Raw genomic sequence first — 12,603 nt, forward strand, 5'->3', positions numbered from 1 at the left:
CTCAACAGTGCAGCTAAAACAGCCAGTTGGAGCAACTCCTGATTGGGAAGAGCTGAGAGAATTTTAGATTCGAGGAGAATGGAGGACATTCTTTAATGCAGAGTCGTCATAGTAAATGTGATGTGCCTCATCAAGGCTGCTGTTATGTTAATTCAAGTGTCTGACGGTATATAATTCACAGTGATAAATCTAGCATTTAAACAGAATGTGGCGGTGCCCGAGCCCTGAAGCTGCAAGAGGCATGCTAGAGGCTTGAGCACTGTTGAGAGCTGCAAGAGGTGGCATAAGGACGGTGCCCGAGCCCCGACAAAAGCAATGAGAGGCGATGAGAAGATGGTACCCATGTCCTGATGAGAGCCACAAGAAGCGGCATGAGGATGGTGCCCTAGCCCCAAGCGCCGACAGTGCCCTAGCCCCAAGCCCCGACGGTGCCCTAGCCCCAAGCCCCGACAGTGCCCTAGCCCCAAGCCCCGACGGTGCCCTAGCCCTAAGCCCCAACGCTGCCCTAGCCCTAAGCCCAGAGTGGCATGAAGACAGTGCCCAAGCCCCAACGAGAGGCAGTGTAAAGACAGTGCTCAAGCTCTGAGCACTGACGAGGGCACGTGAGTGATATGACGGCCCAATACTTTACTAAGACACCTTATAAGACACTTTTCACTGCTCATGAATGAATGTGATGCACTGATAAATGTCTTGACCTTTAAGTATACTTCACAAAATTTGCATATATTATAATACAGGGAAGATATAATTTAGGATTAAACAACACATAATGCTTACTTGCTGGTATTTTAGGGTTTCCCAATCTCCCCATAGTGATACAATTGCTCCACCTTTGTACAAGTTACTAAGCTGAAATTGAAAAAGTGAGCGACTGGGAAACCCCGCTTGCACAAAACATGACGTGTTTCAAAGACACATATCCCAAAACAGTCTTAATCTGACAGCAAAAGCTCCAGGAAGAAAACAAGCATCCAATTTAATCTCACAGCAGGCGAGAACTTCTTGTTTGCTTGTGTCTGTGTTCCACACAACTCAATTAAAGAAGTGCCAAAGAAAACGAGCAAAACTGAGGTAAGGTATCCAGATAGCCTGGTCACTAGCTTGCCAACTGTAGCTTTTAGCTTGCTGTTCTCCTCATCTCACGTGTCGTTTCTGTCGTTCAATCATCTTTCAAGCAGCAAAATTAGATTTCTGGTTTCAGTCGGCATTTGCCAAAGACGACGCCCCCAAAAATTCACCCCAAAGCAGTTGTAGTTGTTCAAAAGTTCCAACCTCTGAGATTCATCATTAGAAGGGGATTTCCTAGTCTTTTATGACACCACTGTAGGAGACGAGTGAGCAGGTTAACAAGAGATGTGTCAATGGTTAAATCTGTCACTTCAGCCAGAGTCAATTAAAGGTTATTTCTATAATTGACTAATCTATCGAATACTATTTGATTATTCAAACCATTAGGCCTCATGGTGTTCAAAGCATTAGCACCATCATTTAAAAGCTGCGTCCCAATTCAGGGGCTGCGTACTTCGAAGGCCGCATTTTGAAGGCGGATTGCGTCACAACGGCGCGACTAGGCTGTCCCATTTCGAAGGCTCCTTCATATGCGGCCGAGAAATGTGTCCTTCTTTTCCATGGCAACAAAGGATCCAATGGGCTAATCCTTTGCCAGCCAACGCACTCCAAGGTTCATTGCGTGCCGGCGAGGATTCGAGAACATGGCGGCATCGACAGAGAAGCGAACGGCGGCTGAGGAGACACTTTTAAAAGTATGTTTTGGGTTTAAAAGGCAAATACCTACAATACAAATGTTCAAAAAACAATGTGGTCTAAAACAAAACTTATGCTAATGTTTCGTTTTGTTTGAGAGAACAAGGAGCAGACAGAGAGAAGCATCTCCATCTCTTATGAATGAAAAAATAATAAACAAAAAAAAACAGAATCAAAGTTTCTGGCTCCATCTTTAGCGGTAAGGGTGCGAAAAGCAGTGACGCAAACTGAAATCCGCCATAGAGCAGACCATCTCATTTCAGTTCAGCCTACGCAGGACACACCTTCATAGACTGCGTCCGTTGAAGGACGCAGTCTATGAAGGTGTGTCCTGCGTAGGCTGCTCAGACCCATGAAAGCTGAACCGAAATGAGATGGTCTGCACTACGGCGTATTTGCCTCACAGCACCGCTGTTCCCGCCCTTACGGTTGCGCCACCAAACACTGCTTTTGTCTTATTTTTGTTTATTTTTTTTTTTAGATTTGTATGGTTAGCCATTCGCCTCAGTTTAAACCTAACGCTTATATTTAAAAGTGTCTCTTCAGCTGCCGCTCGCTTCTCTGTTGATGCCGCCATGTTCTCGAATCCTCCCGGCACACAATGAACCTCGAGATATGTTGGCTGGCGAAGGATGCTCCCGTTGGATCCTTTGTTGCCACTGGAAAAGAAGGACACATTTCTCGTCCGCATATGAAGGAGTCTTCGAAATGGGACAGTTTTGTTCATGCAACAATTTCTCCTTTCAAGGTACGACAATACAAAAGGAGCCACATGGCCCCCTACGCTTCCTGTAGGGTATTGCAAGTTGTCAGAATGGCCGATCATGTGAACGTTACTTTGCGCTTTTGCTTTTTAAACAAACGACACGTCAGTGTGTTGACTTTTCTTGCATAATTGTCAGCTAATCTTTGCACTCCTACAACACACAATGCACACTCTTACCTGGTGGAGAACTGGCCTGCCCTGGATGGTGGGATGTCATCCTTCAGTCTGTCCATGCTTCCACCTTTCACGGTCAGCACATGGCCGGCTCCCTGTTAAAACAAATACGGTCCGGTTCACGTCACTGAAGCTTCAGCTGAAGACGCCGATTCAAAAAGAACCCAAGCTAGCCATAGTGGCCATTAAACAAAACTGGATATCAAACATAGCAAGAACGAACAGCGCAATTAGCGGCTGTAACTGCATGTATTTGGTTGTCCCAGTCAGCGGCTCCCAAATACGCTGTCATTCGCTCTGGCCGTTACCCTCTCTCTCTCACTCTCTCACTCTCTTGCTCTCTCTCTTTCTAATGGCCCAGGCCACAAAGAAGTGCTGCCCAAGGGTGAACCACGAAAGAGAAAGTAGCAAGTCACAAACTAGCAAACGAATTCAGAAAAAAAAAACAAACAAGGTGCGGTCACTGTCACTGCAAAGCTGCTACTAAGGATGGCCTGACAGACTACGTATCCCCCACCCACCACACATGGGACCCCCACTCTCACACAAAAAGTGACCTAGATTAACCACCACGCGATTATCCCCCCGCTAGGCCACATGCTACTGCTGGTGGTGGAGCTATTGTTATTGTGCATCCTTGCTGTGTTTTCATATTTAAGTGCACTCAGCTCAAATGAGAATGGGGAGGGGGGTAGTGAGAGGTGGGGAGGGGGGTAGTGAGAGGTGGGGGGGGCAAAGAGATATTTGTACGGTTGTATCTCTGGCTAGCAGTACAGAAGACTTTGGGAATTAATAGAAAAAAAAAAACAAGTGCAACTTTGCTGAACACTATTTATAAATATTGAAAATCATGGATATAACATAGGTCACGGAGGAAGTGCCACACTGGAGGGCTAATGCAAGCAGACATACACTATATGGCCAGAAGTATGTGGACATCTCTCTTAGTTATTGATTTCAGACACGCTCATTGCTAACACGTGTATAAAGTCAAGCACATAGCCATGCAGTCTCCATAGACAAACACTGGAGGTACAATAGAGTGTCCTGAAGAGCTCAGCGACTTTGTCACAGGATGCTGCCTTTGCCACAAGTGAAATTTCTGCCCCGGCTAATCTGCCCTGGTCAACTGTAGATGCATGTAAACCATCTAGAAGAAAAACTGTGTGTCAGGGGCTGCATGAAATGGGTTTCCATGCCCAATCAGCTGCACACAAGCCTAAGATCACTATGGGCAATGCCAAGCGTCGGCTGGAGTGGTGTAAAGCACGACCCCACTGGGCTCTAAAGCAGTGCAAACGTGGTCTCTGAAGTGATGAATTCCATTACAATATCTGGAAGTCTGATGCATGAATCTGGGTTTGGTGGATGTCAGGAGAAGCTACGTACTGGAATGCACAGTGCTAACAGTGAAGTTTGGTGGAGGAGGGATAATGAGCTGGGGCTGTTTTTCAGGGTTTGGCCCACTTATTTCCAGTGAAGGGTGATATTAATACTACAGCATACAAAGACATTTTAGACAATTATATGCTTCCAGCCCTGTAACTCTGTTCCTTCACTTGACAGAGGATGTAGTACTAAGAGGCTGTGATTGGCTGAGAGGCATGTCAATAATTATTATGCAAATGGTCAACTGGACTTGCCACAAATGAACAAGTCTCTTCGTACACCAATCAGGCATAACATTATGACTACCTCCCTTTTTCTAAAAACTCCAGCAGCACTGCTGTGTCTGATCCACTCAGACCAGCACAACACACACTAACACACCACCACCACGTCAGTGTTACTGCAGTGCTGAGAATGATCCACTCTGTTAGGGTCCATGGGGGTCCTGACCACTGAAGAACAGGGTAAAAGGGGCTAACAAAGTATGCAGAGAAACAGATGGACTACAGTCTGTAACTGTAGAACTACAAAGTGCACCTATGTAGTAAGTGGAGCTGATAAAATGGACAATGATTGTAGAAACAAGGAGGTGGTCATAAAGTTATGCCTGATTGGTGCCTTCAGAGTTATATGCTGGTCTTCAGAGTTTCAGGCTGAATGTTTTTGGATTAGCTAGAAAACAGACATTAAGACTAAGACTATTCCCCATTATTTGGCAGAATGGAGGATGTGATTGAGGTTGTGCCTGTAATAAGATCACCCAGACCGCTGTAGACATCTGCTAGAGCTTGTGCTCTCCATGATTCCACACCAGAACAGCTGAAGCTTGTGAAACAGCTGATACACTATTGTGGATGAAGTAATCAATTTGATTCAAATCAAACCAAATGTGCTTTGGCATCTCCGTCTGGTTTGGCGATATTAACAGTCAGACCAGTCATCACTGAAAATAACTGGCGCTAAGCACAGCAACTCACTCCAGGCTGTCTTTGAAAAGCCCATCATTAACCAGGCCGAGGAAATTGCTTTAGATTCTGTCCGTGTGTTACATCAGAAGTACCGGCTCCTCCCCTCAGGCAGGCAGTTTAGAGCAGCGTCATGTAAAATTAACTGTTACAAACAAGTATTTATTTCCTTGACCATTATAGCTTGAAACAGCAGATCAGAGGGCAAAGTTTAAGGGCCAAAAGGAGTATGACTAAATAAATACATGCTAAATAAAAAAAAAACTCAATTAGTAGCACCTTCCACTCACTGGCCACTTTATTAGAAACACATACCTTGTTCTTCCACTAACTGGCCACTTTATTAGAAACATTTGAGATAGGTGTTTCTAATAAAGTGGCCAGTGAGTGGATGTACAATGTAGGTGTTTCTAATAAAGTGGCCAGTAGGTGAAAATTCTAGGCAGGTGTTTTTAATAAGGTGGTCAGTGAGTGGAAGTAAAAGGTAGATACCTACTGGCCACTTTATTAGAAACACCTACCTTGTACATCCACTCACTGGCCGCTTTATTAGAAACACCTACCTCAAACTTCCACTCACTGGCCACTTAATTAAAAACACCCACCTTGTACTTCCACTCACTTTATTAGAAGCACCTATGTTCGACTTACTGTCACTGGCCATTTTATTAGAAACATCTACATTAGCACATTTAGCTATGTTAATACAGGAGACAAAGCAAACCACTGAATGTTTTGGTGACCTCTAGTCTCATCCAAGTTAGTATCCCTTCTGAACAGGGTTAGGAATGTGGGTGGTTGAGTGTGTATGGAGGGAGAAAGAGAAAAAGAGAGGGAGAGGGAGAGAGAGAGAGAGAGAGAGTTAGGGAGATGGGTAGGTGGAAAGTGCTTACACCTGAACAGCTTTAATGAAATAAGAGCTTCTTTTATGACGGCTCATTTGAGTGCCCTCCAATCTCAGCCTAGCATGAAAATCAATTAAACATTAATTAAAGATCAAGCAAGAAGGGAATGTTTATGGGCCCGCTGACCTTAATTACGGCTAATTTCGCTTTCATGCTGCCTCGGTGAGGGAGATAGAGAGGAAGAGACAGAGAGAAAAAGAAGGGCTCGGGTTTGACAACATCCACACCTGATTGAATCTCTGCTGCATTCTTTTAGACATTTTACTTCAATTCAGTTTGATTTGTATGGAAGTTTGAAAATCCACAGATCTTTCAAAAATTCTGCATAATGAAATGGTTGAGATGTAAACAAAGAGTGGTTTGATGTGAAATGGTTGATTGTTCTTTACAGTGGTGGCGATACTGACTACAACACTAACACAAAGCCTCCTCTTAATAATTCGAAAATGGCATCATATTAGCGTTGTTTTATACACGGGTCAGCGCGAATCAAACAGTGAGACCAAACCTATGACCAGTAGAGTCCATTGTTCAAGGCAGGATGACAAGTGAAGATAGATTTGAAATCATGTTAAAGCTTTGCCATCTGAAGTAGCCAATAGCTAGTGGCCTTTTCCTGAGATGTCCCGTTCAAACATGCCATTTTTTGGATTTTCGGTAATAATTATTAATAATTAATAATATAATTTCAGTTGTATGAAAGTGCAGACACAAATGTTGCACTGACACACCTATTTTTGCAATTTATCAATGTTGCCTCACAGGCTTTTTCAGCACAAATCAGGCCTGAACAAAGACTTCATTAAAAGAAAAACGGATTGTTCCATACATGTGGACCTTATTTCAGAACATCCGGTGGTTTCCAGAGCCACTGTTTGAAGGTACATTAGTCCACCCCCACTCAACATCTAGCAGCTAAGTAAGTACAACAACTGAAGCAATTTTCGTTACTCTTTGGATCTGCCTCCCATTCCCGATCATCATCACGAAGCAAGCCCTGAAATGATGGTGCCTAGCATTAAGTTCATTTAGTGTTTGCTAGCATCGCCAAGCATTGTAATGATATACCATGGCGCAACCATCTAAGGGGTTTGGGAGGGAGTCTGATCCCTAATGATGCTACAGCCTCCGCAGCCAGGAGTCCAAGAGAGCACAATTGGCCTCGCTGTCTGGGTGGGTAGGATGACCCCCCCATCTCCTCCCCATCACCCAGCATTATGCTAGTCAGCGCAGGCATCCGTTAGCTGACGTAACAGATCTAGTGGTTGGCGTTTTCCTCCGAACGCGTTCAGTTGTCCAATGGCGTTGTGCGAGCGGCATATGGTGACACGATGCCTGTTCTAGCCTTGCCATCCTAGCACTGGTGGTATAATGTAAATTTGGGACTTGGACTTGAAAGAAGATCAAAATACTCATTACAGCCCACATCTCAGAATACAGTGCTGTCCTTTCCACACCTAAAACAATTTCATAAGACATTAATAACAGTTAATATCATGGCTAACGGCTAGTTGGTTTGCCTGCTTTCAGAAACCTAGCTAGAAGATATAAACATCAAGAGAGGGCTACTGTTCTGCTCTCCCTCTCCGAATTAATTACTGATTCGTTCTACTTGTAAATTATGATGACACTCCTTTACTTTTCACTGATTCAAGGAGATTTTCATCTCCAAACACTCTTCTTTGTATAGAAGTGCAGTTTGGCCTGAGCGAGTGTCAAACTCCCCTGTCTCTTTTGTCCAGGGAATGCTCTGCATTCGGATCTTTGCTGTCATGTTCAATGTAATGAGGCAAATATGGTCTCTACTGAAGCATTTGAGGTGGAACAGAAGGTCTGAATAATAGGCCAACTTCAGCCTCATCCCCTGCATGGGAGGTTGATGCAGTTGGCGAGTACTGCATACAAATCTGTGAAGGCTTATCTAAAGTGTTACTATAGTTAGTTGGGTAAACTAACTAGAAGCCTGGGGGAAATCATATGATAGAAGGGAGTTCTAACCTAAAGGTGGGAGGAAACAAATAAACAAAAAAACAAACAAATAAACAAAAAAAGCTTCAAATTCAGCTTAAAAGGAGACAGTATATGGTATTTTTTTGAGTGGGCTCAACTTAAAATCTCGAACTAATATAGACACTAAATACAGATCACTAAAATGTGAGTTAGGAGAATTTTGACTAAACTCAGTTGAGCTAACTAAAAAATAGTGAATTGAGTTGCCTTAAAATCCAGTGTATTTTACAGTGGAATTCAAAAGTTTGGTCACATTATATGTTTCCTTGGTAAGAAAGATAAATGTGGCAATTTTGTGCTATTTTAGTGCACAATTTCTATGTATTGGCTAAATTTACATTGGAAATAAAAGATAAAATATAAAAAAAGTGCACAGGTCACATTTTGGGTTGTATTTTCCATCAAAATGTCCATTTATTCATCAAATAAGCAGTAATTGTGCATTAAAATATGCAGAGGTTCGTCCTCTGTAGATGACGTGTCCACTTATTCTGACTTAGAAAATCAGCAAAACAGGTCATTTGACCAGGAGCACCCGAACATCCAAAAACGGCTAGTCCACCACTTAGAATGAACAGCCGTTTATGGTTTTAGGCCAAATCATGTCAGAATTGAGTACCATTTCATTTCACTAGTCAGCATTCAAAACCACCCTGAAGTCAAGGTACTGCAGGGTACAGTTTGGTACTGAAGATAAGAACTTTATGAGGTGAGTCAGAGCCTCAGAATGGAGGCAGGAATGAAAAACGTCATGCCGGTATCTCAACAGACAAACCTCTGCATTACACGTTAATGAATAATTTGAGTGTGGGAGTGATCCATCTATGACAGTCATAATAAGTCATAACTGGCTGAGCATCTAGTCTTGTGTGGTGTCCTCTGGCACAGGTGCAGGGTACCAGCTAGACATGAAGAACAAACCCAGAGAAATGAGAGCAGACCACAGGGAGCGTATAAATACATTAAACCTGAGAGAGAAATGGATGAGGGATTGTGAGAAAGGCTATGAAGGGGCCGCAGGTGTGGCGGGCAAAAGGAAATATCACCAGGAACAGCAAACACAATCTAGCGGAGAACGCCACGCGTGCCCAAAAGACCACAAGCGTTATCAAATATAACACACATACAAAAATCTCCGGTATCGTATTCTAGGGGGGTCAGGAGATGGACTGACCACAGCAGTCGGCCAGAGGAATATTGGTTTTACACCCACATGGATGTCTACTGGGACATTAGAGGTGCACTGATGAGTCGTGATGCACTGATTCGATTCCATCAATTTTGGAATGTTATAAAATATATTATAATCACCTTTAATGCTCTGTATTTTCTAGCTAAAAAATCATGATTATCAATTACATCAGCCCCCTCAAAACAGATACACGGGGTCCGCTACAGATTTGACCTGCTTTCTACTGTATATTCTATGTCTAGGGCATATCGGTATCGTAAGAAGAAAACCTTGTATCTCCAAAATGATAACTTTACAGGAAAAGGGAAAAACCTGCTTCACTTTTAATGGAAGTCATTGGAACCAGAGTTTTTTCCAAGTCATTTTGGGCCATTTCTTTGGGTCCATTCTTCATGAAATTTACATACAATATAAAGGACAACAGGCATTTTAACGTCAAAAAACTGAAAAATGACAAAAATTGAGATACATGGTTTTCTTCCGACAGCAGTGATAAGCTTTCTTAACATTACCTGTTTTAACCTGTAAAAAACTACATATTAAATAATGCCATATATAAAATATCAAGCAACCCAACATCTTTTGACAACTACTTCACCTGCCATTTTAATAGATTAGTTACTAATAACAGTAATAGAGAGTTACTGAAAATGTTTGTGAGTTGTGTGCAAACAGCGCTCCCTGCTGGCGAACTTTCAGACTGCGAATGAGTTCCACGTCCACGTGTTTTTCATCGTTACTGTAGCATTTTCATAACTCAACTAACCGCCAGGACACGTAAGCTGCACAGAAAATGCTGCACATTTTACTCTACATACGCATCATAAAAAAGACGGTTCTTCAGGGGTTCTTTAGTAAAGAAATTGGTTCTGTATAGAACCATGACCACGCAAAGAACCCTTTTCATGATTAAAGCGATCTTTGCATCGTGAAAGGTTCTTTAGATTGATGGGGAGTGTGTTTTAGATGGTTCTACATAGGACCTTTTTGAGAGCCTATATACGATACAGTTGTGTGCAAAAGTTTGGGCACCCCTGGATTTTCTTAGTGAAAGTCAGATAAAACATCCTCTATAGAGAACACACTCGTAATGTAATTTGACCAGGAGTGGGGGAGGGGCGTTCAAACTTCTGCATGCGACTGTACGATACATACATCCTTTGGTTGGAACGTGCAGCCACTGTTACTCTCACTGTACACTGGAGGTTGGATTGTTATGTTCGGGTTCATGCGATGCATTCACACGATGAAAATTATGTTACTAAATTATTGAAATTAATAAATACGTTCTGATGAGCCTTTGTCCACTCATACAGCTATAACAACTATATATAATGCTTTTAAAAATTAAATCTTTTTTTAGGTGTTAATTTGAGCAAATAAGCAAATAGGATTAATCACAATCACAACTGATTGAATCGTTTGAAAGTATGTGATCATTTGGCCAAAATAACTGTATTTGCGAGGACCATTTGTACTAGGCTTAGGATACATTTCCGGGAAAAAACATACATTTTCGGACAAAACATAAATGCAAACGTAAATGATACACTGAATCATTTCCCAAAGGATTCAACTAGAGTTGAATCATTGTGAAAACAAATCTAATTTCCTGATCAGTTCTCGAACACTGACCATTGTCTGTGGTCTGCTGCTGTAGTTGTCCACTTCAGGAATCCCAGTCTCCAAGGGCGGCGACAGTATGGACTCACTGCTGCTTCTGACCAGAAGAGGCGTGTCTGTTGGTGAAGACATTGAAGAAAAGCACAGTTAGCAATGAGTTTTCATTGATTAGCTGAGTAAGAAACTGACCTCATTTCGGTTCATTTCATCATTCAATGCATCGATTCATTGATCCGGTTAAACGTTTGTTCATGTCCACCCTGTCGTTCTTCTCAAACCCATGAGCGCACATACAGACCCTTCAAACTGAGCCAAATTCACCACGGGGAGGCAAACTCCAGATACGGGAGAGATATCACAGCTCAAGATCAAAACAGCTTTAGCAAAAAAAATCAATAAGTGCTTATACTTTTCCTGGAGGGGAAAACAGGTGAAGCCTGAAAAATAAGTAAGAAAAGAAGGATAAAACTGTTGCTAACAAACTTTCAAACTTACTAAAATACTGTATATTATTAATATCTTTGTTTGCCCTATGGCAAGGGTGTCAAACTCAACCACTGAAAGGCCCATATTAAAAAATCTCAACAAATCAGAGAGCATATCTCTTTTATTTTATTTTTAAATGACATTTTGCTGTAATCTGAACTGGGTGGCAAAACATCAACAGCAAAATATAGGTACTTGCAGTAGACCTTGAAATATTACATGAAAACTGTGAAATATAAAAAAAGTCCCACAGGAGTCTTTTTTGAACCTACCTATGTACTTGAATTAGTACATTAGTTCCATTGCAATGCATGTTGGGGACTGTAGTGCAGTGCATTATGAAATGGGTAAAACAGTCTAGTGTTAATATAAAATTTAAAAATTTTGCAGGCCAGACAAGATTGTGTTGCAGGCCTGATCTGGCCCACGGGCCTTGTGTTTGGCATATGGGGACTATAGTGTATGTTTGTCTGTTTCTCTTTTGGTCAACTGTGCTAAAAAGTAAATGCAAATAAAGACCCACTTCTCTAACCATGTGACAATGAAGTAGAGACACAACCGATCCAATACCCAGTATCAACAATGGCAGAATTACAGCAGAAAATGATATCGGAGAAAAAAAACAAATCCGACCTGATTGTGTACCTGAAATATTGCAGATTTTGTTGTAGCACAATGTGGCATAAAGCAAGGTAAAATAGGTCACCACAAAACAGTAGCCACATGTAGCCTAATGCTAATATAAGAACAGAGAATACACACACTTTCTAAACCGCTTATCCTTCTGGGTCGCAGGGGGAGCTGGAGTGTATCCCAGCGGTCATTGGGCGGAAGGCAGAATACAGCCTGGACAGCCCGCCAGTCCATTGCAGGGCAAGAACAGAGAAGAGTTGTAATTTTTGTGAGAGAGTAAATGAATGCATAGGCACTAACCACAGAAAGGCATTGGGTCATTGCCGCCCAGTCAAATCTAAAACATCCTAGTGCCTCGAGAAAAGCCATTAAACAGTCAGAAGACAGACGTAACACTGAAACTGCATTTAACAGTTTGAAAACAGTAGGAATTTTCAGCAACTGTTCTATTGTCCTGCATCCAAAGTACAGCTGAACCAAAAACGATCATTTTTATTGGAGTTAAGACTCTAATAAGACTCGAAAGCCAGGCCATAGTTGGTCTCCTCCTCTTATGTAAGGTAATCTAAGGCCATGTCCATTTGAAACTTTCGATAAATTCAATATAATTCTAAAAGTGCATGAACAAGCTGAAGAAGTTATATCAGTCAGGTTGTTGTATATGTATTTCTTCCTGCAGGGTAGTACAGTGTT

The 12,603-nt window shown here is 42.1% G+C and overlaps 1 protein-coding gene across 1 annotated transcript in view; it reads right to left on the minus strand.

The window, feature by feature from the left end:
• The window catches only part of pard3ba (par-3 family cell polarity regulator beta a), a 263,259-nt gene that overhangs the window by 153,215 nt on the left and 97,441 nt on the right, over nucleotides 1-12,603 (minus strand). The window contains exons 4-5 of the mRNA XM_036562820.1: nucleotides 10,804-10,907; nucleotides 2,711-2,802 (exon numbers count right to left, since the gene is read on the minus strand). Of these exons, the coding sequence (XP_036418713.1) occupies nucleotides 2,711-2,802; nucleotides 10,804-10,907 (196 nt within the window). The remainder of the gene's footprint in view (nucleotides 1-2,710; nucleotides 2,803-10,803; nucleotides 10,908-12,603) is intronic.

This window comes from Colossoma macropomum, unplaced genomic scaffold, assembly GCF_904425465.1.
Source record: "Colossoma macropomum unplaced genomic scaffold, Colossoma_macropomum, whole genome shotgun sequence".
In the NCBI taxonomy this organism is placed as follows: Eukaryota; Metazoa; Chordata; class Actinopteri; order Characiformes; family Serrasalmidae; genus Colossoma; species Colossoma macropomum.